The sequence below is a fragment of the Rhineura floridana genome, chromosome 4 (assembly GCF_030035675.1).
Source record: "Rhineura floridana isolate rRhiFlo1 chromosome 4, rRhiFlo1.hap2, whole genome shotgun sequence".
Classification (NCBI taxonomy): Eukaryota; Metazoa; Chordata; class Lepidosauria; order Squamata; family Rhineuridae; genus Rhineura; species Rhineura floridana.
The window spans coordinates 133,360,251-133,388,068 of record NC_084483.1 but is presented as its reverse complement, the minus strand read 5'-3'; the positions used below and the strand labels follow the sequence as shown (position 1 = coordinate 133,388,068).

General features: G+C 40.4%; 1 protein-coding gene across 1 annotated transcript; it reads left to right on the top strand.

The window, feature by feature from the left end:
• Positions 1-101: 101 nt before the first annotated feature.
• On the top strand, positions 102-25,037 carry RAB4A (RAB4A, member RAS oncogene family). The gene is made up of 8 exons (XM_061624485.1): positions 102-459; positions 5,934-6,014; positions 6,871-6,985; positions 7,431-7,493; positions 9,689-9,843; positions 18,280-18,375; positions 20,203-20,351; positions 24,024-25,037. The coding sequence occupies exons 1-7, from the start codon at positions 429-431 to the stop codon at positions 20,316-20,318; spliced, it is 657 nt and encodes a 218-aa protein (XP_061480469.1). The 5' UTR covers positions 102-428; the 3' UTR covers positions 20,319-20,351; positions 24,024-25,037.
• Positions 25,038-27,818: the final 2,781 nt, after the last annotated feature.

Genomic DNA, 27,818 nt, shown 5'->3' with positions numbered 1-27,818 from the left:
AAGCACGCACAAACGCCCAAAAGCCACGTGCTGCGAGAACCAATTCCTTTCAGTCGCCTCCACCCATCTGCCGAGATCTCAGATTTCAAAGCCGCCGCGCACGTGCACTTTGTTTTGGTGAGTGAGAGAGCCGTTGGCGCGCCGGCGCGCTTGCGTAGAGCGGCAGGCCGCTACTCCGAAGGGCCGCGCGCGCAGGCGTAGAGATAGGGAGATGCGCTCTCGTGCCCCTGGGTGGGTGGATGGTCGGTCGGTCCGTCCAAGTGCTTTTTCTCTCTCTTTATCTTTCCCTGTTGCTTGGTTGGAGAGCGAATTCGCTGGAGGTATTTTGCCGCTTTTAGGGCTGCGGCCTGACTGAGGCGCCTCGAGATCCTGTTTTCCCCGAGCAGCGGTGGCGGGGAGAGGAACGGTCGTGTCGCGTCGCTCCAAAAATGTCGCAGACAGCCATGTCCGAGACCTACGGTAGGGAGGGGTTGATGGGGGGCGGGGCACGGGACACAGCATTGGAATACGAGGGAGGAATAGGGACTGCTGTGGATGGATGTGCCTATACATAAGGGGAGAGGGGGGGATTGCTTAGAGAGGTCAGCGCTTTCCTTTTCTCCCCCCCCCCGGGCTGTAATGAAAGATCCTCTTTCTAATCCTTGGACCTGTGATGTGATGCGATAGAGCCGAACATAGCACAAATGCATACTTCTCTCTCCTGGCAGAGTATATGGCATTTATTCTCTTCCCCCATTTATGCATTTGTAGGGCTTCTAATCCTCCCGTCACCATAAGGCCGCAGGGCGAGTGGGTTACAACAGTACAACCATGCAGTTTTAAAATCAAATAAAACAATACAGTACAAAGCCAATGCTGCTCGTGAGTTAGGCACACCCTGTAGAGAGGACCTTCCACAGTTCTTCCCATTCTGTCCTTGTTTCTGTTCTCCCGGTTTTTGTGTCCAGGAATGGAAAAAGCAGGTAGCGATATTCTATGCAGGTCGGTCTTGGTTTTTCGAGAAAGGGGTGAACAATGTACATGTGTTTAACGATTACCTTGAATGAATGGACTGCCTTCAAGTCGATCCCGACTTATGGCTACCCTATGAATAGAGTTTTCATGGTAAGCGGTATTCAGAGGGGGTTTACCATTGCTTCCCTCTGAGGCTAGTCCTCCCCAGCTGGCTAGGGCCTGCTCAGCTTGCCACAGCTGCACAAGCCAGCCCCTTCCTTGTCTGCAACTGCCAGCTTGGGGGCAACTGAGCTCCTTGGGACTATGCAGCTTGCCCACGGCTGCACAGGTGGCAGGGCACGTAACCCCTGAGCCACTCGCTGTGGGGTTGATCTTTAGCTGGCCCTTTACACCCACGAGACACGAGCGGGGAGTTGAACTCACAGACTCTGGACTCCCAGCCAGGCTGTCCTCCCATTGTGTATACCTTACGTAGGTAGCAATACTTAATACTTTAAAGCCCTTCACATGTCATATTATTTTGGAAATCCTCACGACAGCCTTGTATCATTGTTATTATCTCCATAGTGTAGATCAGTATTTTTTAACCTTTTATAATCTGGGGCCTGTGTTTAGCCCAAACATACATTTTGGGACCCATTTCTTAAATTTCTACTATATGTATGTATAGTGATAGCGGTGTTGTTGTATTTGGTCATGCTGCAAGCCACTAACCGGTTCCCCATCTCTGTGTGGGGTGTTATAGATGACAACGGTTTTTGCTTTGAGGAAAGTAATAGTGGGAAGGTTTTCTTTTTGGTGGATGGCAACTGGAATAAATAACCTGGAAAACTGGAGAATCTTGGGAAGCATCAAGCAATGTTGCCAAACTAATCACATCTGCTTGCACCCAGATTTCAAAGAGAGAAATGCCTATCCTATATGGTAAATCCAGATTAAATGTGCTAAAAGTAGTGCTTTTTTACTTTGGGGGGCTGGGTATACTGTGTATCTTGAGAGTTTTTCTTAGAGACAGCCTACATTAGGTTGCTAAATTATCACAGTTTTCAACCTTTCATAGTGCTGCTCAGCATGATCAGCTTACACTTCACTACTTGCTAAATGTAGTGATGCTCTATCTGTTGTGTGAGATAGAAAATGATTTCATCTACAATAAATATGGTGTGACTGGTATATACCAGCCTTTGCCAACTTGGTTTCCAATAAATATTTTGGACTACAACTCCCAACAGCCTGTGCTAGCTGGAGGTGATGGGTGTTGTAGTCCAAAATACCTGGAGGGTACCAGATTGAAGAAGGCTGGTATATGCTGTTCAGCCTGGAAAAACATGAAGAGCTTCTTATCATGGTCATCTAGGGCCAAGTGAATAATTGCTGTATGTAAAGGAGCAAACCTGGAAAATTGGTTAAATAATAGCAAAACTAGGTGTGTGTAGGGGGGTAGTTAAGTGCCGTAGCTTATTTGATCATTGGTGAAACTTCTTAAGTTGCCATAAATAATACTATGAATGTTGTATAGTAAGCATGTGAGCAAATGGAGAAAAAAGGATAGGCGAGTAATACCGTTCAGGTATATGAGGACACCAAGCTCAGAGTTCTGAATCAATCACATGCTGCAGGATGGCTCCACACCCCTTACTAAATGCAAGCAATAGCATGTGCTTCCTGCCAGGTATCAGCATAGCAGCAAATGGTCCCTAGTCATGTCACGAAGAATATGTATGATTATCATAAGACTAACTGCTCTTCTTCTGCTACTCATCATAGGTACAATTAGTACCTTTGTAAATTAAGAAACTTGTTTCTTTCTTAGTGCTACTAGGATTTGATTTGTTTGTACTTAAAATGTTCATGCCTTATTTTGTTTGGCTTAATATATTTGGATCAAACCCATGTTCTTAAAATAAGAAATAAGATGAAAAATTCTAGTGGTTGTATACTGAACCATTATCTGTTGGCAGTTTCCCATAAACTTCATTATGTATCGAATGATGACTTGAAGATTTTGTTTCTGGGAAGAAACGTACGGCAGCATAAAAGAAGAGGCAGAGGTGTAGATGGGGGAGTATAGTCCATTTTTTAGCTTCCATGATTTGGAATATCTTGGTCATTGTTGCTTGTTTTCTACTTTTTATTTCTGGGCTTCAGTATCTTGCAATTAAGATATATCATCTTGTCTTTACTTTCTTCAAGATTTTTGTTGAAAATCTTCCCCGCACCCTCATTTTCCTTGTGAGATTACCAAATGGTTTCTTTTTCAAGAATTTATTGGTGATTGTCTTTATTTTTTCCATTTTAAAGGGTTCCAGGTAGAAAATGTTATAGTTACATAGGAATATTTAGGTTAAATAAAGAACATTTATGAAAGAATATAGCTGGAGATGAAGTTCTACATTATGTTTTTAGATGTCATTCTTGTTTGCTTTGCACAACATGTGCACAAAAGATGGATTTGTAAGTTTACATCCATTGCCAAGTTTAAATCTACCTTCATTGGGGCAATTGTCAAATTGCCCACAGAGTGGAGTATTTTTGTGAATTACTAGTTAGATAGCAAATGTAATATAATATTGTACCTTTTGTGCACTTCAAACACAATGTGGAAAAATAATGGTTGTATTTTATTTTTAATTGCTTCAAAACAACTCAAGAATAAAAGCTAATACTGAATTAATCATTTTAAATGCTCAGTTACTGCATCCTTGTAGGCCTGTAGTATTGACTTTAATAGTCATGTATCTCTTAGCATTCATATGTGTATTACAAGGTTCTTGTCTCCAAATGTCCCTTAATGTTTCAAGATTGGCTGTGATAGTAGTGACTGACTGTATGTCTTCTCTTGGCTGCATTTTTGTCTCCAGTCATTCCTAGTAACAACGACGTTGTCTAGGGTGAGAGGCCAGACAGCCCAACAGAATCTTGGAGCTCAAAGCTTCTTTGTCAGCTGGGAAGAAAGAGAATCACATCTATAATAAAGTGCCTTTCAAAGCTTTGTTTTGTTCTTGTTTTCATCTGGAAAGAAAAAGCTGAGAGCAAAGCTGAAGAAATAACTGGCATGTCAATTGCTTTCACTACAGTGTACATGAAATAAAATATACCAGCAACCTTTCCCACAGTGATTTAGAAAAATAGTTAGTTTTAGGTTAATGTAGGATTCATATAAGCCTATGGTGCTTTATTGCACTATGATTTTTTTAGTTGTATAGGAAATATGTTATCTGCATTGTAGTTTTGAGTGTGTTGGCAAAGTTTAAAAGCAAATGATGAGGTGACTTGAAAACTTCATGCACTGAAGTCAAATGGAATATCTACAAATAGGAAACCAAATCATTTTCATTTTAAAACCTGTTATTGTATACTGTACTTGTCTCTTGCAAACATGTTCTTTCCCCCCTCTTTTTAATCCTGTCTTGCTGATTTCATCAAGTGATACCTGACATGTTTGCATTCTAATACTTTATCAGACAAGTAGTCAGTGCCATACATACTGATCTGGATAGCAAAACAGGTGAGTTAGTTCCTAGCTTCTGGCTTAAGTATGATGATTATTACATCAGCTTGATATAGGCATTAAAAACTTTACCCCCAAATTAGGAGAGAAATTAGAAAAAACTAAAAGCAATCCTTTAAAGAAGAAAATACCACATCTTGGGTCATTACATTGTAATGTATCAATAGGCCAAAACTATGCTATGAAGGCATTGATGGATGGAGAAATGGGATTTATAGTAGTGTTTATCAGAGGGTGTCAGTGATGCAAAATGATGCTGGGTATAAAGTAGCGCTTAAGACATTCAAATTTGCTCATCTGAATGTTTTCAATGCAGATCGTGTTGAATTACTTCAAGCCATTGCAGACTCAGAAATAACATAGCAAACAACATATTTCATTGCTGTTAGCCTTTTTAGATTTACAGCAGAACCTTACTTTGTATGTATAGAACAGGGCGGTTTTGAATGTGACCTAATAGAAAACTGTTAATGAAAGGATAGATGACATAAAGTCTGGAGGTCAGATAGCTTCAGACTGTGGAATATCTGGACATCCCATAGATCAGGGGTTGAAAACCTCAAGCCCAGGGCCCAAATGCAGCTCTCCAAGCTTCTTTGTCCAGCCCCCAAGAATCTCCCCAGGCCATGTCACACCCTTCTTGCTTACCTGGATGGAGGACCAAAAGATGTGGACAGGGGTAGAGAAACCTGTCTTTTGCATGGCTGGAATGTTTTGTACAGCAGAAAAAGTCACATCTATTGTGCCTCCCGCTTTTCCTCTGGCCCCATTCACCCTGGCATATAGCCCCCAGAAGGTTGCACAAAAGGGAATACTTCCCCCCAGACTGGAAAAAAAAGTTCCCCATCACTGCTATATATGTTACTTAATCTTTTCTATTTTATGAGCACGGATCTCCCACTGAAAGCAGCAGGGCTTAAAAGTATTTTAACTTAGGTTAGTGTATGTCTTTTCCTTTTCATATTTGTGCTTTGCAAACTTGAAGTGGATCATTTTTTCTGCTGATTCATCCAAATTGGATTGTCATGGCATTCAGAGATGCCAAACTTGAATATATATCTATTTAAAATGACTTGATATTTGTCTTTTATGGAGAACCTGTCCTGCTTTTTAAAGAAATGTTTGATTCAACTGAAATGTTTTTATAATCTAGATTGTTAGAATAAACCAGCTCTTGTTTTATACCGGAAATAGTACCACAAAGATTGGAAGAAAAATACAAATCTGAGAGCCTTCAAATGCTGAATTTTGTATTGGATAGATTCTTGTGACATGCATGGAATACAAATAGCCATATCTATTCTTTTGTTCTGTTGTGGTCTGTTGCTGAGTGAGGCACTGAATGGCAACCAGAGAATTTATCTGTTCTGTGCCCCTGTGACTTCATTTTATGACAGAGTAAAAAAGCAGTAATAGCATGGCTTGTTGACATTTGAATATGCTCATTTGGTTCTCTTATCATTTTCAGATTTCCTGTTTAAGTTTTTGGTCATTGGAAATGCAGGCACTGGCAAATCCTGTTTGCTTCATCAATTTATTGAAAAGAAATGTAAGTGTAACACAGGCATGAGTTTAGTTTTTAGGAGGGACACATGCAGTGCAATTCTTTCTGTGTTTACTTTGAAGTTGTACTCAACAGGGCCCACCCCAAATCACTTTCTACGTAGACTTGGGAGAACGTAGTATCAGTATGATGCTTAATACCATGGCTATCATGGCTTTTCATTATGAGTAGGATCAAAATTAGTTATCACAATGACACACAAATGGGGTGTGTATCACTGCGTGACCAGGAGAGCCTAGAGTCTGCCTTGATGGTTGCCCTTCAGCATAATGCTCTTTGCCAATATACTAGCAATCTTATCAAGGCAGATTCCAGGCTTTCCTGGTCAGTCCACTAATCTATTTGTATGTTGTTGTGATAATACAGTTTAACACTACTTGCAATGAAAACACCATAGCCATGGCTTTAAGCATGGGCATAGATAACATATTCCCATAAATCTTAGTTAACAAAAACTTGGGGAAAGGGGAGAAGGAGGTATTGTTTTTGTCAGAGGGTAAAGCTCACAGGGAGCCTTTGAATAAAGGAATTTTCTTGACTGATGCAACTAGTAAATTTTGGGAATTGCCACATCTGTGTGTGACATAGTGCATGCATATAACCCACAGTATAAAGTATCTTGTTCAGCGTATTCACAGAAGTATATTTTGATAGCTCTAAATATATGTTGCAAAATGCAGTGTGTATAATTACCATAACGCTTTCTCTTTATTATGTTAGCAAATACACTGTTGATTGCACTTAACAAGGTATGGATCAATATTGAAAATGCCACTATTAATATAATATCCTTGTGTACTTTTACATTGTACTTTACTAATTGAGGCTTTTTCTATTCTAGTCAAAGATGATTCAAATCATACTATAGGAGTGGAGTTTGGTTCAAAGATAATAAATGTAGGAGGGAAATACGTAAAACTACAAATATGGGATACAGCTGGACAAGAGCGGTTCAGGTATATTTTCATGTGATTTAGTACTGAAATTTGTTGGCACGTCAGTTAGTTGAAGAAAGCAGCACATATCCTATTTGTGTGCCACTTTTTATGCTTTGTTTTTGTAAGCCAAACAGGATAAAAAATATCTTTAATAAATGCTAACAAGTTTCTTGGATACTAACTGTTGTTTCCCCTCATTCTGTGACACTCAATCATGTCATAACCATAGGAGAAATTCTAGTCATGGTCCAGCCAAAAGTTATTTTTAAATTGTTGATTTCATCTGGAGAGTTGTAGAACACACCCCATTGAAACTGATGGGGCTTAAAGCTGCTTAACTTTGGCTCCATGACCATGCTGCCTTTTTAAGTGGGCACAATAGCTTCTATGTTGTTTGTAACTATAGCACTGTATAGAGCACAACGTATTGTCGTCTTACAGTAGTACACCTTTTTCTTTACAGGTCTGTAACACGAAGCTACTACAGAGGTGCTGCAGGTGCCTTGCTTGTTTATGATATCACCAGGTAAAATGAAAAACTCTTGTAATCTTAAGTAAGGATAAACTGTATTCTGCTCTTCCTGCAGTTATCCTTAGGTGGATATATAATCCTTTACAATTAAGATACATTCTGCATACGTAAGAGCAACTATCAGGACAAGTTCACTTTTCATAACGTCTTTAGGTTAATCACACAAATTCTGTAAAGCAGAAGCCTCTGCGCAGTATTTCGCACAATTGTGCTTCCAGCCGCATTGCTTTTGAGCGACCACGTCTTAACCTGGGGTCTCTAATTTTAAGGAAAGAAACTCCTGTTCAAGCTCTCCTAAATAATAAAATATTTTAAACACCACTTAATACATTCTGATTAGACTGGACGGATTGATACAAGCACAACAAGATCTCACTTTCAATGGCTGAGGAGCTAGGCTAGCCTCTTTCCTAGTCAATGGTCCATGTCCACATCCACAAGCCACGTTTCCTTAAAAAATTCAGTTATGCTCAAGCTTCTACATTCAGTAGGTCCTTATCCTAGACTTGGACTCTTCTGAATCATATGACAATTCTTGGCACATTAACAGCCATCTCTGTTATCTTTTTGGTGCCAACTGAAGACCTTCCTCTTTCAAGCAAGCCTTTTAAGTAGAGACCTTATCCCAGTCTGCATCTGTGATGGAATTGCTTTTTAATATGTTTTTAAATCTTTTTTTTAAAGATTTTTTAAGAATGTTTTGTTTTAATATGTTTTTAAGGATGTTTTGTTGTAATATATTTTAAAGTCTGTTTTTATTATGTTTTAGGGTGTTCTTACTGCTTTTGTTTGCCGCCCTGGGCTCCTACTGGGAGGAAGGGCGGGATATAAATCTAATAAATAAATAAAGGACCCTAAGAGTGTGAGAGACCATCAGCCTTGGCCATCCTCAAAGTCAAGAGTTTTGTAGATGAAGAGCTGTTGGGGACTATCCTACATTTATTTACCTATTTTATATATATTATTTAACAGAATTTGCATACTGAGTAATTGTAAAAACCTCTAAGTTTCTATAACATAAAATATACATTAAAATTATTGATAAAAATCAGAGTTGATCTAAAAAAATTGCAAAACAAATAAAATCTGCATTAAAATATACATTATAAAATGAAATTACATACTAAGCTCGGAGGATGGCAACAAGGGAGAGGGTCCTGCTTGCGGGCTTCCCCCAGGCACCTGGTTGGCCACTGTGAGAACAGGATGCTGGACTAGATGGGCCACTGGCCTGATCCAGCAGGCTCTTCTTACGTTCTTATGAGAGGGCTTTCTCAGCAGTGGCCCCCAAATTATGGAATGATCTTGCTGACGAGGTGCACCTGGCACCAACACTGTTATCTTTTTGGCACCAGGTTAAGACTTTCCTCTTCTCCCAGGCATTTTAGCATGTGTTGTTAAATTGTTTTTAATTTTTTAAAAAATTGTGTGTTTAAATTGTTTTTTGTGTTTTAAAATTTGTATATTTGTTTTTATTGTTTTTGATTGCTGTAAACCGCCCAGAGAGCTTAGGCTATGGGGTGATATATGAACGTCAATCAATCAATCAATAAAATAAATGCAGGTCAGCTTACATATTTGGGCAGGCTTGCCTAAACAAAAAAGAATTTAGCAGGTGTTGGAAACAGTACATTAAAGAATGTTTCCTTGTCAGCTTCTTGGGGTACCAATGATTCCTTCAGAGAAACTCCCCTTTTACTTCCAGTTGTCTTGGAGTGCATGCCTCAGAAATTGAGTGCTGTCCCTTTAACTCACAGCTGGTCCCATTGGAGCCTCAAATACACTCACTCTGAAACAGTACTTGAGTCTTCTTTAGTCCTCAGCTGGAGCACCAGTGTAAGGAGCATGCTTTGCTGATTACTCCCAGCCTTGCCTTCAGCTCCCACAGTACACTTACCCAGGTCCAAATGTAGAGCTAACACTACATGTTTCTTGGTGCTGCCTGGCTGCTCTGCAGCCTTTCCCCAGCCAGGACTCTAGGACTCTGTATCCATCACTACTGGGCAGTAGCTCCTCTGCATTCTTCAGCAATGGACAGAAGAAAGTGCAGCAGTTCTTTTCTACAGTTGAGTCTTGTGTTGATCTTCTATCAAAATTAGCTATAGCTATAGATCTAGGATAATTAAAGCATAGTTTGGAGCTGACTATATAATTATTGATGATTAATAATTTGTTCTTTTGTGATTTAGTCGAGAAACCTACAATGCGCTTACTAACTGGCTAACAGATGCAAGGATGCTAGCAAGTCAGAATATTGTAATAATACTGTGTGGGAACAAAAAAGATCTTGATGGAGATCGGGAAGTCACATTCTTAGAAGCATCCAGGTTTGCTCAAGAAAATGGTAAGTATTTTTCATGGCTTTTAATGTTTGAGTTCACCAATAGTTGGTCTGGGTCAGCCTTCCCCAATCTGGTGCCCTCCAAATGTTTTGGACTGCAACTCCATCATCCCTGGCAATTGGGCATACTGCCAGGGCTGATGGATGTTGTAGTCAAAAACATCTAGGTGACATGAGGTTAGAGAAGGGCGTTCTTCCAGTATTAGCACTGTTTTCTATTTCTCCCTCTCCCGCACACGCACGCACACACACACACACACACACACACAGAGAGAGAGAGGGTGAGTGGGTGAGTGAGTGGGTGGGTGGGTGGATGTCAATAACAAAGACTTTTGGGAATTGTAGTAGACAGTTCTGCATGGGCCAGACGAAAGTGCCTCTGGAAATTTCTTTTAAATATTTCTTTCCTCATAGAAACCCAAGGTAGCATACATGTGGTTCCCAGGCAGTGTCCCATCTAGACATTGTGCAGACCCAGACCTGCTTAGCTTCATCAAGGTGGTGGCTCATGCACTTTCAGACCATAGCCTGGGACTAGATGCAGCTTGCAGGTTATATTGCAAACTTTGCTTCTGGGCTATACTTGTTTGTGAAACATTGCTCTTCAAATGTAATCGGGTACAGGGCTACACTGAATTTTCACCCACAAAATTTGTCAGAGTGAAAGAAAAGCTTTAGGAAACAAGTTTCTTAAAGACCCCCTTGCTTCCTTTCCCCCCCCAGACTACTTGTTTTCGGCTGCTTTTTAAAAAAAACACTTGTTCTTGAACGCTCACATAGGCAGCATGATGTCATCACACAGTCCAATTTGTTTACGTGATGATGTGAAGCCAAGTAATTTTTTGAAAAGAAAATTATTTGTTGATAACACAATGTAGTAGAACAACAAACAAAAATATTCCTGCAGTGCAATAAAACATTAAAATATTATTGGAGTAAAAGGGGTAAAACCAGCATGGAAACAGTTGTATTGCTTTGCATTTATCAGATCTTTCCAAAATGAGGCTTGACAGGAAGTCAAAGATGCTGCTTCTCCGTTCCACCTCCCAATTTATAAACTGAAAAATGGAAGCTGGGTTTCTTGAAAATTATCATTGCTAGTGAGCCTCTGCAATACACTACTGTGATGCATTAGCCTCTCCAGTAATACAAATTTCCATACCCTCTGGAGCCATCTGAAACAGAAACGTCTGATGCCCCCTAATGTTGTGTGACTTCCAGCCTGCTGCCAACTATAGAAAATATGTAATGTCACAATGATGAAGGGTTCCCTGACCATTATCAAACAATGAGACAAGTGCAAGCACTGGGTCAGGTATGACTATTGTGTCTACATCCCTGTTATGTTGCCAAATACCTTTCTCCAGAACTCTTGGACCTTTGGGTATCCCCACTGTAGGTGGATCAGGGTACCCACTCCTCCGTGCTCTCTCCAGCATGATGGTCATAGTGAGCTATAGATTCTGTGTTAAACGTCATGTAGTGAGCTATAGATTGTGTTTGGCTTTAACAGCATGCTATATATCACCTTTAGTGCAGCCTTCCTTAAACTGGCCAAGGTGGTTCTGTATGATTGGCTGCCCTGCTGGACAGGGAGAGTGTGACCGTGTTATTCTTACTTGATCTCTTGGTGACTTTGATACTATTGATCATGGTATCCTTCTGAGCGGACTTGGTGAGATGGGTATCGGAGGCACTGTTTTACAGTGGTTCCAATCCTACCTCCAGGGTCATTTTCAGAGAATAGCATTGGGCAATTGTCTTTCGGCCCCCTGGCAGTTGTGCTGTGTGGTGCTGCAGGGTGCTGTCTTGTCCCCCATGCTGTTTAACATCTATATGAAGCCCTTGGGAGCAGTTATCAAGAGATTTGGGGCAAGGTGTCAGTAGTACGCTGATGATACCCAGCTCTATTTCTCTGTAGCATCTGAATTGGGAGAGCCTGCAAACCCTGGACTGGTGCCTGGACTCGGTGGTGGGCTGGATGAGAGCCAGTAAACTGAGTCTGAATCCAAGGAAAGCTTTTAAATAGAGAGCTTATCCCAGTCTACGTCTGTGTTGGAATTGCTTTTTAAGATGCTTTTAAAGTTTTTTAAAAAACATGTTTTAAAGTTGTTTTGGTTTAATATATTTTAATGTCTGTCCTAGCCTCCTGCTGGGACGAAGGGCAGGATATAAATTTAATTTTATAATAATAATACTGTGCATCCTATCTCTTGAGAGATTGGAATGCACATGTCTGCCTGCACCACCTGCAGTCCTGCTGTGCTGCATAGCTGGTGCCTGCAGAAGAATATGCCTTTCTGTTCACCCTCAACACAAGAGATGTTCAAACTCTGTCAAAGGCCTAGTTCCTCCTTCTCTATGAAGTAACTGTAGCAAATGAGCATGCCTTGATTTTTTGCCACCACTGCTCGCTTTTTCCACTCAAGTCTTCTGCCAGTCTCTTCAGTTGTTATGACTCTCCCCCTCTCTACCAGATCATTTTTTACATATTGGGCATACTTATCCAGGTGACTGAAACAAGGGCGGTCAAGCACAGGAAGTACAGAAGGTGCTGGCATGAGCCATTCTACCCACTTCTTCCAGGCTTTAAGCATTGTTTGGGGAAAAAGGGGATTATCTGCTGCTACCAATACCAGGTACATTATGGGTATGTAGGGCATCATCCTGACCAATGGGACCTTTGCATCCGTCCCCTCTGCAACCTACAAACTGGGCTGTTCTGTTACCACTCTTGAGAAGTTTCTGCATTTGGGTATAAGATATAATGTGAGGTTTGGAAACCCAGTCCATTTTTGCTTCTCTGATATGTGTGGTCTTACCTACCCTCACTGTTTCTCCTTGTAAACAAATTGCTCCAGCACTCTTTGCCATTTTCTAAAACTATCATCAGGAATAAACCGTGGAAGAGTTTTGAAAAAGAAAGTTTGGCAAAAGTGACATCTTTATGGCCAGGACCCTCTCTAACCTATCATGGAAAAATATTCGCCCATCCTGAAGTTCTCTCCTAAATTCTACTAAAAATGATGAAAGGTTTTGCTAACTTAATTGCTGCAAATATTTTGGAATTACGACCCCCAGATGTTGGAAGCTACTGGGTTGGAGGGTGAAGGCAAGTCAGAGTGAGGGCAGTGTTTCAGAATGGGTGAACTTTTTTGCCCATTTTGTCATTCATCATTCATTCATTGGCGATCACTCGTGGCCGAGTAAGATTGTCTTCCAAGATAAGGTCTTCAACAGTGGGTCTGTAAATGACTGTGGAGGCCAATTCTGGATCCACACAGCCTCCCACAGTGAGGACTTAGGTTTCCAGATGGAACTGTTGGATGTTGTATCTGGCGCAAGCAGATGCCCAGGTTGCAGAACAGTACAGTGACAGGCTAGATGCCAGTTGAAGCAATGAGCCGGACAAGCAATAAGTTTTAAGAGTCACTTTACTGACAATATATCACAAGCTCTCTCTGTACAAACTCCTCGACCCCCACACTCACAAGTGTCTGCTGGCCCTCTATATAGATAAGGCCAGCTGCCCGAGCCTAGGTTGCATAGCAACGTGTCCTTGAAGATGGCTCGAGCTCTGCCAACTTTTGCTTCTAAGTCACGTAGCTCACTTGTGGAAATTTAACCTCTGCTTTCTCGGTTTAATAGCCAACAGGAACATGGTCACGATGAGGGTTTGTTTGACGTGCCTTCTGCTTATCTAGTTTGTCCCGTTCACCCTGTATTCGTGCTTCTTCAAAGACCACAGCACCTTTGATACTAGCCGACCTCCATTTGGGACGTTCATGGGCCAAGACTTCCCAGTTCCTGATGTTCATGTTACATTTTTTTAGATTTGCTTTAAGAACATCTTTAAACCTCTTTTGCTGTTCACTGATACTCAGTTTTCCATCCTTAAGTTGGGAGTAAAGTAGCTGCTTTGGAAGATGGTGATTAGGCATTCGAACAGCATGGCTGGTCCAGCGAAGTAGATGTTGAAGGATCGTTGTTTCAACACTGGTAGTCTTTGCTTCTTCCAAAACTCTAACATTAGTCAGTCTGTCTTCCCAAGTAATTTTCAGAATTTTCTGGAGGCAGCATTGGTGGAATGTTTCAAGAAGTTGAGAGTGGCGTTTATAAATGGTCCATGTTTCACAGATGTACAGTAAGGTCAGTAGTACAATGGCTTTGTAAATAAGCATTTTGGTCTCCCTGTGAATATCCCGATCCTTGAACACTCTACGCTTCATTTGGGAGAATGCAGCACTCACAGAGCTCGGATGATGTTGAATTTTAGCATCGATGTCAGCTTTTACAGAGAGATGGCTGCCAAGATAGGGGAGTGATCAATGTTCTCCAGTGTCACACCATTAAGCTGGATTGATGGTGCTACAGAGGGACTAGTTTGCACCTGTTGATGAAGCACTTTGGTTTTTTTAATATTAAGTGAGAGCCCAAGCTTTCCATATGCTTCTGCAAAGACATTTAGGATAGTTTGAAGATCTTTCTCTGAATGTGCGGAGACTACATTATCATTGGCATATTGAAGTTCTACGACAGAGGTTGCAGTTACCTTACTTTTTGCTTTCAGCCTACTGAGATTAAAAAGCTTTCCATCTGTTCGATATATGATTTCCACACCAGTAGGAAGTTTCCCCTCAATAAGATGTAGAATCATAGCAATGAAGATGGCAAATAAGGTAGGAGCAATGACACATCCGTTTTACGCCTGATCTCACTTTGAATGGATCACTTTGAGAGCCATTGTTATCCAAAATTGTCGCTGTCATGTTGTCATGAAGGAGTCTCAAAATATTCACAAATTTATCAGGACATCCAGTTTTCAGAAGGATGGTCCAGAGAGCGGTTCGATTCACAGTGTCAAAGGCCTTAGTCAGATCAATAAATGCCATATATAAATGTGGATTCTGCTCCCTGCATTTTTCTTGAAGCTGTCATGCAGTGAAGATCATGTCTACTGTCCCCCTGTAAGGGCGGAAACCGTTTTGAGATTCGTGGAAGACATCCTCTGAGATCGGCAGGATGCGATTTGCGAGGATCCTTGCAAGGATTTTACTTGCGGTAGCAAGAAGAAATACCTTGATAGGTCCCACAATCAGTTCTATCACCCTTCTTAAAAAGTGTGATACTGTAATTATGGTGTCCCTAAAGCCTTCTGGGATCTCCTCCCTCATCCAGATTTTTTTGATGAGTTTATAAAGTTGTTGTGTAAGTTTAGGCCCACCTTCTTTAAAGACTTCAGCAGGAATCCCATCAGGTCCACTACCTTTGTTGTTGTTCATTTGATTGATGGCTTTACTGATTTCATCCAAATTAGGGGATACTGCAAGCTCATCTCTAGTTGTTGTGGTATTTGCAAGAAGACCTCACCAGCCACAATAGAGTTACGATTAAGGAGGTCGTGGTAATGCTCTTGAACCAGCACAGTGCAATAGACTGTTTATCCTGAAGAAGTTTGCTACCATCCATTGAACGTAAGGGATTTGTACCATAATTTGTTGGTCCATAGATGGCCTTTGTGGCATTAAAAAAGCATTAAAATCATGGGCATCTGCGAAGTGCTGGATTTCTTGAGTTTTCTTTATCCACCAGGCATTCTTAAGTTCTCTAGTTCTTTAGACCTCAGCCTTTGCACTGGCATAGATTTTTTTCTTAGCAGCACAATTAATGTCTTTCTGCCATATCTGGAAGGCATTCCTTTTCTTGTCGATATGTTCAATCTCAGTATCATTCTCATCAAACCAATCCTGAAGTTTCTTAGTTTGGTATCCAGTAGTTTGTTCACATGCTGCAATAATGGATGTCTTCAGTTTAATCCAGTGTTCCTCGACATTTTCAGGGAGTTCCGTCAGTAGATGTTTCTTGAGAGTTGTTTGAAAGCAGGCTTGCTTAATAGGATCTTGAAGGACATGGATGTTCATTTTATGCCTTGGTTTTCTTCCTTGGAGCCTATGTTGAGGAACAATATTAATGGCCATAGTGATCTGTCCAGCAGTCATCAGCACTCATCATGACCCTAGTGAGGAGTACATCATGACGATCTCTGGCACGGACTATTATGTAATCCAGGATCTGCCAGTGTTTTGACCAAGTGTGCTTCCGTGATGTATTTATTTTTCTGGCGAAAGAGTGTGTTTGTAATAACAAGCTTATGCTCTGCACATTTAGTCAGAAGTAGAATGCCATTCTATTGCCAACTCCTTCTTTCCCAGTGGTGCCTGGCCAGAAATCAAAATCACGCCCAACTCTTGCATTGAAATCGCCCAAGAGGATAATTTTATTCTCCTTAAGTATCTCTGATAAGGTGGTGTCCAGCTGGTTATAAAAAAATTCCTTGATGTCTTCATCAGCATCTATTGTTGGTGCATAAGCATTTAGAATAGCTGCCTGCTGGTTTTTGGCAAGTTTTAACCGGAGAGTTGAGAATTGTTCATTAATGTCAATAGGAACTTCTGACAAGAGCTTCACAAGATCATTTTTAATAGCAAAGCCTATTCCATGTATTCATCGTTCTTGTTCAGGCAGTCCTTTCCAGAAGAAGATATAACCTCCTTTTTCTTCCTTCAGTTGTCCTACTGCTCTTAAAGTTTCTTGGAGTGCTGCTATGTCAATATTAAAATGACTCAACTCCCTCGGGGTGATGGCAGTCCTGTGTTCAGGTTGTTCACTATCTTTATTGTCTAGCAATGTCTGTATATTCCATGTTCCAAAATTCAATTGTCTTTTGCAACTGCTAAGTGGTGACCCCACTGGACGCGGTAATCCAGTCAGGGAGAGATAAGGCAGACTCTGTTTATGGCACCTTTTCTAGCCCCCTCTCCATATGGGGTGAGCAGAGTGGTTCCTGAATAGGACTGCTCAGTCATGAATATAGCTGCCAAACTACTCAACTGCCTCACTCCTTGAGCCAGGACGACTGAGTCTGTATCCACCACCCATGTGTGGGTCCATGACTAGGGGCTTCCGGATTTCACAGTCCTGCCCCTGTTGCCATTCTCCGATCGCCATGGGACTTTTGGTTTGGTTTGGTTGGAAGATGTCTGTGCGTGAATTTGTTTTATGTGGGGAGATCGGCGCACAATGATCAACACACAATCTTGACAGAAAAAGGCTTTGATCCGATGACATGGATACCACAACGATTGGAAGTCTTTTAACTGCTGCAGCCTTCGTCTGACTTCACAGCCGTTGTAGCATACACATTGTTATCCGCCACCTGTTCTGCTGTTGAGGACATTCTTGAATCATTCTTTGTCTGGTTCCTCTCCCTTGACCTTACCGCCATGCGTGACCCTGCTGGGAGTACATGACTCCCAACGGCATCGCTCACAGGGTTCATTGGAACACACAAGCCCACTCACCACTACGAGGTGACGGTCCAGTGAGGGGTGCCCATTTTGTAGCCCCCATCAACCAATCACCAAAACTGGGGTGTGGTGGTTGGGGAAAAACAACTTTTTATGAGACATCCCCATATTTCCTCTTGGTTGTAATCAGATGCATGCTATACTGCCTATCTGATTAGGCATATACAAATTATCTGGGAACTTCTATCCCCCTCTTTGTTGATGCCTTGATGCCAGTCTGTGGCTGCATTGTATCATAAGTGTTCAGAGTTCTGTCTATTCTTTTGGTTGAAGATATTCTGCTAGAATCCTTTGTGTTTCCTGTTGCTTAATTTCAGTGGCAGTGCTATACTTAGGAGTATGTACCATTGAACTTAACAGGGCTTACTTTTGGTACATGTATTGCCTTGTGCACTTCTGTTTGATATAGATTATGTTCTCTAATTTGTTTTTTTATATATTGGTTTGTTCAGAGCTGCCTTTTTAGAGGCTGGTCCAAAAAGGCAGGATATAAATATTTCAATTTATTTTATTTTTATTACTACAATTTGTTTATCCTGCTTTTCTGTTGGCAGCTTACAAATTACAGTCAAACAATATTAAACTCATGGATTCTGGATCCAGACGTGCAAGAGCAGAAGATGGCTCATGCAGCAAGCCTTCTCCACGCTCTAATATAGCCATCTGAAAAGCCCCTCCTGTGACTAGGGACCCCTTTCTCTTGCTTGAGATGGGGCATTGGGAGGGGATGCAGTGGAGTGGGAGGACTGGCAAAAATTCAGTGGAGGGACCTTGAGTTAATAGAATGTGATTAATTACCAGGTGGTACCCTATAAAAGGAGTGGATGTGACTGCTAGCTTCAAAAGTAGAACTGTGAGAGGTGCTTTCTGACCATTCTTTGGGGCAGTCTTCCCCAACCTTGTGCCCTCCATATGCTTTAGATTACAATTCCTGTCAGCATGGCAAGTGGTCAGGAATGATGGGAATTGTATTCTACTAAAACATCTAGAGGGCACCTAGTTGGGGAAGGCCGTTTCAGGCCATCATTTCAAACATTGATGACAAACACTTTATTGTTTATATTTGTTGCAGAGCTGATGTTCTTGGAAACAAGTGCATTGACAGGGGAGAATGTTGAAGAGGCCTTTGTACAGTGTGCAAGAAAAATACTTAATAAAATTGAATCAGGTAATCAGTTACGTTTGTGATCTTAAAATATTTTCAGCTGTAAAGTATTAGACACTTTAGAGTCTGTGGAATAATGAAATATGTTGAAATGCTGCCAGGCCAGATGTGAAGGCCATTTCCCCCAAATGTGACGTCAGGTATGGGGCAGGTGCTAATATGGCTTCAAAGGAACAATTGGGAGCTTAAATGGAGCTCCCACTACCTGTCAGCTGATGGGTTAGGAGGGCATGCCTTAATCTATGAGGGGGAAGTGGTTTCCATTTAAGTTCCCCCCCCTCCATTTTAAAAGCAGTTTCAATGGAAACTAGTTCTTCCTCCTGGAGGGCTTTCAAACAACCCTCTGCTGCTCTTTGGACCTTTGAAAACGAGGTTCAAACCAAAATGCATTGATGTTTGCAAATCAGCTGGCCTTCAGAGGCTTAAAGAGCAGCACAGGTCTGTTTGCAAAAGGGCTTTCAAACAGCTGGTTTTCAAACAGGACTTCAAAGTGCAGCATCAGATGATTTATGAATGGACGGATCTGCCCACCTGTTGAATTTGACCTGCCAGAGACAGGGAGATAAGGATCTGGCCCGCCAGCCAGAAAGATTCCTCACCCCGGTATATAGAATTGTAGGCTTAAATTGTCATATTTAATATAGTTTCATGTAGTTTCCTTTTACATTCATTTTCCATTGCAGAACTCCGTGCAGCCTTGTACAAAAGGGATTTTCCTGTGAGAAAAATGAGTTCTTGAATCTCTAGGGGTGATATCCACCTAAGTAATACACAGAGTAAATCCATTGAAATTGATGGACCTGATTTCAGTGACTTGTATCCAAAGTAGTGCTATGTTGCTCATTTTGTTAGTGCAAGGATTTACGCCTGTGCAGTGAAACTTCCCCTATTCTCTCCCGGTCCTCCCCCAATCTGTACTGGGGATTCCCTAACCCCCTCAAGTAGATTTGGGGCAGATGAAATGGACTGTCTCCAAGTTGATTCCGACTTATGTCGACCCTATGAATAGGGTTTTCATAGTAAGCGGTATTCAGAGGTGGATTACCATTGCCTTCCTCTGAGGCTGAGAGGCAGTGACTGGCCCATCACCAGTGAGCTTCATGTCTGTGTGGGGATTTGAACCCTGGTCTCCTGGGTCGTAGTCCAACACTCAAACCACTATACCACACTGGATAACATTGGATAATCACCCAATGTTGGGGGATAACATCAAAATGTTTTTCGCAGGTTACTACAAAAATGTATTGTTTTCTAAATGTATCTTTATTTAATTATATGTATGACATCTGATATTTTTAATAGTAGTGTGACTCAGAAGTGGCTTCTTGAGTTAAACTTTAGGATCTGGGGGTCAGCTAGACCCTTTCAGGCCCTAACATCTGGTTTCCACCCACCTGTACGCCTTACTGCTGTACATCTTCCAGCTAGGGAGGGGAGAGCACAGCAATCTGTGTGAGAGACAGAACTATTCAAAGTTTTCTTTGTTGTTGTTATGTGCCTTCAAGTCGATTATGACTTATGGCGCCCCTATGAATCAGTGACCTCCAATAGCATCTGCTATAAACCACCCTGTTCAGATCTTGTAAGTTCAGGTCTGTGGCTTCCTTTATGAAATCCATCCATATCTTGTTTGGTCTTCCTTACAAAAGAAATTTTGTTTTTCCTTTATTAGGAGTATTTAAAAGTACAAATTATTATTTTATATATTTATATTGTTTAGGAAAAGTTGAATATTCACATTACATGGTTGTAAAGAGATCGCTTGAATTTAAATGGGAGTCATAAGTGCAATTAATGATTGCTACAAGTACAATTTTTTTGTTTTCTCAGGTGAACTGGATCCAGAAAGGATGGGCTCAGGTATTCAGTATGGAGATGCTGCCCTGAGACAGCTGAGATCTCCACGAAGAGCACAAGCTCAAAGTGTTCAAGAATGTGGCTGTTAGGAACAAATGAAACTCATTTTAGCAAAGGAAAAGGTAAGAGTTAGCATTTTGGGATCAGCATCTTTGTTTACATACATCCCTGATTTATTTATTTATTTATTTGATGTATATCCCACCCTTCCTCCCAGCAGGAGCCCAGGGCGGCAAACAAAAGCACTAAAAACACTTTAAAACATATTTAAAACATAAAAACAGACTTTAAAATACATTAAAACAAAACTTCTTTAAAAAAGCTTTGAAGACATCTTTAAAAAAAGGTTAAACATATTGTTTTTTAAAAAAGGTTTAAAAACATTAAAAAGCAATTCCAACACAGAAGTAGACTGGGAGGCTTGTTGAAAGAGGAAGGTCTTCAATAGGTGCCGAAAAATTAACAGAGATGGCGCCTGTCTAATATTCAAGGGGAGAGAATTCCACAGGGTAGGTGCCGCCACACTAAAGATCCATTTTCTATGTTGTACAGAACGGACCTCCTGATAAGATGGTATCTGCAGGAGGCCCTCACTTGCAGAGCACAGTGATCGACTGGGTAGGTAAGGGATAAGACGGTCTTTCAGCTATCCTGGTCCCAAGCTGTATACGGCTTTAAACTAGAACCTTGAACATGGCCCGGTAGCAAATGGCAGCCAGTACAATTCTTTCAGCAGAGGGGTGACATGTTGGTGATACCCTGCCCCAGTGAGCAGTCTCGCCACCACATTTTGCACCAGCTGCAGCTTCCGGACCAACCTCAAGGGCAGCCCCACATAGAGCGCATTACAGTAATTTAGCCTGGAGGTTACCAGTGCGTGGCAACAGTGGTCAGGCTATCCCGCTCCAGAAATGGCCACAGCTGTCTTACCAGCCGAAGCTGGTAAAAGGCACTCCTAGCCACGGAGGTCAACTGGGCCTCTAGCAACAAAGATGGATCTAGGAGCACCCCCAGACTACAGACCTGCTGTTTCAGAGGGAGTACGACCCCATCCAAAGCAGGCAACCACCAACCCACAGCACCTCCATCTTGATTGATTGATTGATTGCATTTGTATACTGCCCCATAGCCGAACCTCTCTGTGCGGTTTACAACAATTAAAAACAAATATACAAATTTAAAAACACATTTTTAAAAAGCAATTTAAAAACACATGCTAAAATGCCTGGAAGAAGAGGAAGAAGTTTTGCTAGGATTCAGACTCAGTTTATTGGCCCCCATCCAGACCACCACCGAGTCCAGGCACAGGTCCAGGGCTTGCATGGCCTCTCCCAATTCAGATGTTACAGAGAGCTGAGTATTGTCAGTGTACTGCTGACACATTGCCCCAAATCTCCTGATGACCGCTCCCAAGGGCTTCACATAGCATGGGGGACAAAATGGTACCCTGCAGCATCCCACAGCACAACTGCCAGGGGGCCAAAAGACAGTCACCAAATGCTATTCTCTAAAAATGACCCTGGAGGTAGGGTCGGAACCACTGTAAAACAGCACCTCCGATACCCATCTCACCAAGTTGGCCCAAGGATACCATGGTCAGTGGTATCAAAAGCCGCTGAGAGGTCAAGTAAGAGTAACAGGGTCGCAGTCTCCCTGTAATTCTCCCAATAAAGGCCATCCATCAAGGCGACCAAGGCCGATTCAGTCCCATAACCAGACCTGAACCCAGACTGGAACGGGTCAAGATAATCTGTTTCATCCGAGAGTACTTGCAATTGCTGCACCACTTTATATTGTCATTTTATGTTGATGAAATACATATTTTTCAAAGGTTTGTGGCACTAGCATGGTGGCTGAAACGGTTATCATACAGAAATTTTAATTTCAATGACCACTCAATTCCCACAGGTGGATTCGGCCTCTAAGACCTTTCCAAAATCTTAGAAAAACTATTTAGCCCTTACAGAAGAACAAGAAAAAACAAAGCTCATTAAAAGCTACAGTAAAAATATTTGCTAGTAAGATGAGCAATAAATACATGACTTTGAATCTTTAAGGCTTTTACATAACATAAGTCTAGGCTCCAGAGCTGCGAAAAGCAATAACCACACAGACACAAAAATCCCGATCTCTGTGCTGTCCCTTATTTATTCTGGACGAGATATGGAGCCAGATAGGCTTCCCATTTGCCATGCTTCTCGTTTGCCTAACTCTCCTGCCCTGTTTTCCCCATGTGCCTCCTACAAACTTATATGTTTTTTCAGTTTTTAGTAACATCCATAAGTCAGAACTATATAAATCAAATCATTAATAGAGAAATATTTTCTTCCTCACTTCCTTTGAAGCTTGACTAAGCAAAACTACTTTTTACATAATTCTGTATTATATTATAAAAAGACCAATGCCACTATATACTGCTGCCCTGGGTTCCTACTGGGAGGAAAGGCAAGATATAACTCAATTAATTAATTAATTAATTAATTACTATAAAGACAAGTGTAACATAGAAATGACTTGGCTACAAGTAAGGATCTGCACTGAAATAAAAATGCAAATTGATTTGAACCTCTTATTATTTTATTAAATTTATATCCCACCTTTCCACAGGAACATGGTCTTAGATGATAACAAATATATGAATACAAAAAGACAACCATATTAAATATATTGCAATATAAAAGAGCAGGTAAAAGCAAGTCAGTAGAACAGCAGCCAATTAAAACCTGTCTGGTAACCTCTCATTTGGATTATTGCAATGTATTTTACATGGGGTTCCGTTTTGAAAACTACAGAAATTTCAGCTTGGCCAAAATTGGGCAGCAAGTGTTCTTTCGCCATCACCTCCCTGGAATATTTATTTATAACCCACTTTTCATCCAGGGAGCTCTAGACAATGTACATGATTCCCCCTTACCACTTTATCTTCCCAACAGGCCTGAGAGAGTTATTGGGCCCAATTTGTATTTTATATTGTTGTGACCCGACCTGGGACCAACTGGTGAAGGGTGGGTAATACATTTATTATTGTTATTATTATTAAATACCACTTCATGGCTCTCAAATTTTGATCTCTGAATACAAACTTGTTCTACTGATCTGACTGTGTGGCAGAATGGTATAATCTTTTAATAACAAGGAGATGGTGAATAAGAGTGACACCTGTATAGTCATAAAATCTATATATAGTGATAAAATATTGGTCCTTTGCAAGATCAGAACAAAAATCTGTATTTTCACAGTGTCTTTGCAGGTCCAGGTATACTCAGAACAACCTCGTGCAGAATAGCATATAAACAGGGTATATCATGTCTATCCTAATGTCTAGTGTTGCCTTTCTGTATGTATTCTGGGTGCCTTATTAAAATTTAAATGGTTTATTTCATGGCAATGTCTAGAATTAAGTATCAAATATTTTGATATGCAGCTGAGTAAATGAATCAATTCCAACATATTCAGTGTGCTTTCACATTGCAGATCATTTTTGTTGTTGTTGAGCATGGCATTTATAAAACAGTTTGGGTACAAAAACAATACCTCATGGACATATTATTACAACTTTTTTTTTTAGCAGAGTTGTGATTTCAGACCTGCATTAGTGATTGTGAGAGGGGAAATGGAGAAGTGGTGTATATTGTATGATCTTGTGAACATCCGTTTAACTGTTTCTCTATCTCAAAAGACAGATCAGTTCTATGGTTTCACACAGAATTCAGTGAAACGTCTATGGAATTTGTTCCTAAAGTGTGCAAAGGATTACCTATATTTCTTAACACTAAATGCTATTTATTTTTCAGCTGTCGTTTCAAATGATGTTTCATGAAACAACTGCCATGACTTCAAGACTGCAATTTTAGAACTCCCTTTTGATTCACTAAAGCATACCACATACGGTATTTTTTAAAGTACTGTGGAATGTCTTCCACAAGTGTGCACTTGGCACAGCAAGACTGCAAAAAAGAAAATGTGGTAATTCAGTGGACATTACTAAGAGCAAAATACCTGTATGTAAATGTTTTCTGTTGCATATTTTTGTTCATTCCCGCCAGTTTAAAACACTGCTGTATCCTATGTATATAAAATGTGGACATTAAATTTCTGAAGCATGATATACTGACATATTGTTGCACTAACAGCTGTTTGTTTTATAAATAATATGTAACTCTGGTACGCTTTATCATGTCTTTTTGTACTATAGCTTCTATTTATGATTTGATATTGAAAGCTGCTGACATTGATTGTCAAGTGTTTTATTTGCCACATTCTACAAGGTGTTTATATGATTTGTTTTTTGTTTTTTTTTTTGGAAAAACGGTTAGGCCATAAGTTTACTAATATGCCATATTGAAGAAATATTTTTTTTACTGAAGCATAGCTGAACTGTTTCCTGACAGTTCTTAAATGTATTTCAATCACTTTGACAAATATAAGCTATAAAATTCAGTTGTGAACTCAAGAGGTTACTGCTGTCTGATCTTGCCTTGGGAAATTCCTTTTTTCTACATCTTAAATTGTAACTGAACTTGTATGTTTTGAGTAAAAGATGATGCCTCCTTGTTTTACCATTCTAGAGCCGTATCTGAAGTTGTGAATCATCATTCTCTGGCTTTTTTTTATTAAAGTAATTTCTATACTGAAGACTCCATTCAGGTTGCGCTCTATAAAAAGAAACAGTCTGTTATGAAAAAGTAGCATATGATGTATATGGAAGAAGACTGCTTTAAAGTCTACAGAACTTAATGTGGTGCAGGCATCTTCTATAATTCTGTAATCTAGAAATGCAATACAGTAAATTATAGCAATTTGTCAAACATTTAAAAGCTTCCCTCTGCTTTCATGGTATCTGAGAGTTCCATAAATTCATTTGGAAATATGAAGCCTTGGCTTTGCCTGAGAGGTAGGTATGTGTATGTATAAAGCAAAATGACTTGGCCTCTTAAATGTTGGCACCTAGAAATTCAAGAACACGAGTACTTGTGGCTGTTGATTCACAGATATTTCTGAAATAGGGAAACATTGAAGCTGCACATGGGAAGTGTAAACAGGGCTGCTTGAGCTAGATTTTGTTAGTTTAGGCTAAAGACGTATATTGTTGAAACATTTCGACTAGGCCATACCTGAAGATGTGTAAAAGGGGTGCAAAGTTTGACACTGTCAAATAAATATTCCTTTGGTTTATGTTCTAAAAAGACATAAGCAGTCTCTTTTTGAATGTTTATTTACTCAAAACGCAAGCATGTTGAGCTGTGAGCCATTTTTCTTATCAAAATTGCTGCCCCCCCCAGTTAAAACAACTTGAAGAAACAATTGCAGTAAATACAGAACAGCAAATAAAAATAACAAAAGTTTCATTATAATGCAGATAGAATAGTAAAAAATAATGGAAATAAAAATCTAGCAGCCCTGTGACAAGCCAGAACTCACCACACGGAATGACAAAAATCAAAAGGTACAAAGATACAAAAATGCCAAAAGCCTAGGTGTCAGGCAGACTGCCTGACACCTGCAAGAAAATGAAAGCACCAGGTTCTGGATAAGGAATTCCATAATGAAGGTGCAACCACAGAAAAGGGCCTTCAGTACCACTCACATTCCACTTGCAGGGGCACCCAGAGGAAGGGCGGCAATGACTTAATTGCTAGACAGGTTAATCCAGGAGAAGGTGGTCCTTCAATTTTATAGTCCTTCTGGTTGCATTTCAGTAAACAAATTATGGTTGGGAGACAGCTCATGCATTCTAGCCCAATTTAATAGCCTCATTTTAATGTTGGAATTTTGCTATTTTCTCCCATTCATGTTAAGTCAAACTATACAGGTTGCAGACAAGTTACTCATTAGAACACAAAATGGACACTGGAATGCTTTGAGGTAAATGAGAACATTAACTTGAAAGGGTTAAGTCACTGAAAAGTTAACAAACTAATACCGATGTAAGCAGAATAACATGCCGCAATGCTTTGTAGTGGAAAAAGGTCAAATTAAAAGTAAAGCGACTAGCATGCAGTGTCTGTATTGATGTATTTTGGTTCATAGCATGGGGTATACTGCATGGATATCTTAGAATGATTCAGAAATGCTTTCAAAGAATATTATTTTTGTGTTTTTATTGTGTATTTCTTCTGAAGCTACATATACTTTTGTCAACAATTCCAAAGAAGCTTAGTCGGTAAGTCCTAAAGCCCAACTTGTTCCCTGTGAGTGTGGTACTGCTATTCTCATGTTGGAGGGAATAGCAGGAAAAGGAGGTGCCATGCTATTCTTAATTGTAAACTAATTAATGATGTAGTAAAATCTCAGGTATTTACTCTGTAAGTCTTTCTGTTGCATTTAGTTATGTCCCACAATTCCTATTCCTTTTCTGCACATCTTTCATCCACAGCATGGATCAGCCTGCACCAAGCTGGACTACACCAAGCTGTTTTGGACTACAACTCGCATCAGCCCTGCCAGTAGACTTGTAGTCCAAAACATCTGGAGGGCACCGGGTTGGTGTAGGCTGACATAGTTGGTCTGTAGGACTACAGTACAAAAACTGGCCTTCCCTATTGCTACCCTCCTTTATAGGAGAGCTCAAGGCCTCGTGCCTTGCTGCTTATATAAGTGGGTTTGGTTATGTATGTTCTTTTGAAGGAGTTCTGTTTTCTCTACTTTCCTCTGGTGTTTTTTCCCCAGCATCAGTGAAAAAGCAGGCACAATAGACTCATCTTACTGTTTGTGTCCAAATTAATCCAAGAAATTTTACTTCACAAACTTGCTTGTATTCAAATTTAATGTAGGGGGAAAAACAATTGGGACTAATTTTAGGCCCATAAAAATTTCTCTTAGGGAGAACTCTCTCCTATAGCTTCAATTCTAAACGAATATTTGCGGCCTTTTAGTGGTTGATACACCAAAGGCAGGCAAATCTCACCTTTGTATTTTCCTTTCCTAAGCTTGTGCCTGCAAATTAACATGGATATAGGAATCTTTGCAAAGTCCTTATCTCTTCCCATGCCCTCTGATTCTCACCACCCCAGCTGTTTCTCTGTTACTGGGCTTATATAAATCTTCAAGCCTGGCTTGGTGAAGAGGAGAAAACCAGGTGTAGGAAAGGATTAGGCATGCCCAGTCATTGATTCTGGCCTGTAAATGCTTCCCATCACTGCATTAACGTTTACAAGGGAGACATGGAGTTGGGAATCCTGTGTTTCCTTTACAATGTGTAGTGCCATCCTTCAGGACTGAAAATTGCAATGTAATCTTGCACACACTTCATTTGCATTGGAGGACTGTCGTTTGTGAGGTTGAAGTGTGCTAGAATGCTACCTAAATTGGCTTCATTCCACAAATAGGAACTTCAGGAGCATTACTACAGTTGAGCTTCAAGACAGTATGTGTGTGCTCTTGGCATTTAATTTAATTGCTACTAAAAATAAAAGTGCATTTACACAGAATAAATTAAACTTAAAATGCATGACTTCTATACTGTATAAAGAATTTACTATGCTGTTTAATGTTGTCAGAAATGTTACTAAAACTAAAGAAAACATTTTTTTAAAAAAAATGTACTACATGCAGGTTTTTTCTCAACCATCTGGGAGGCTTGAGGAGGG

What these genes read in the sequence shown, in the direction of transcription:
- RAB4A (XM_061624485.1), top strand. Translation starts at nt 429, where the DNA reads ATGTCGCAGACAGCCATGTCCGAGACCTACG. An exon ending in GCTGGACAAGAGCGGTTCAG is followed by an intron (nt 6,986 to 7,430) that starts GTATATTTTCAT and finishes TTTTCTTTACAG; the next exon opens with GTCTGTAACACGAAGCTACT. An exon ending in ACTTAATAAAATTGAATCAG is followed by an intron (nt 18,376 to 20,202) that starts GTAATCAGTTAC and finishes TTGTTTTCTCAG; the next exon opens with GTGAACTGGATCCAGAAAGG.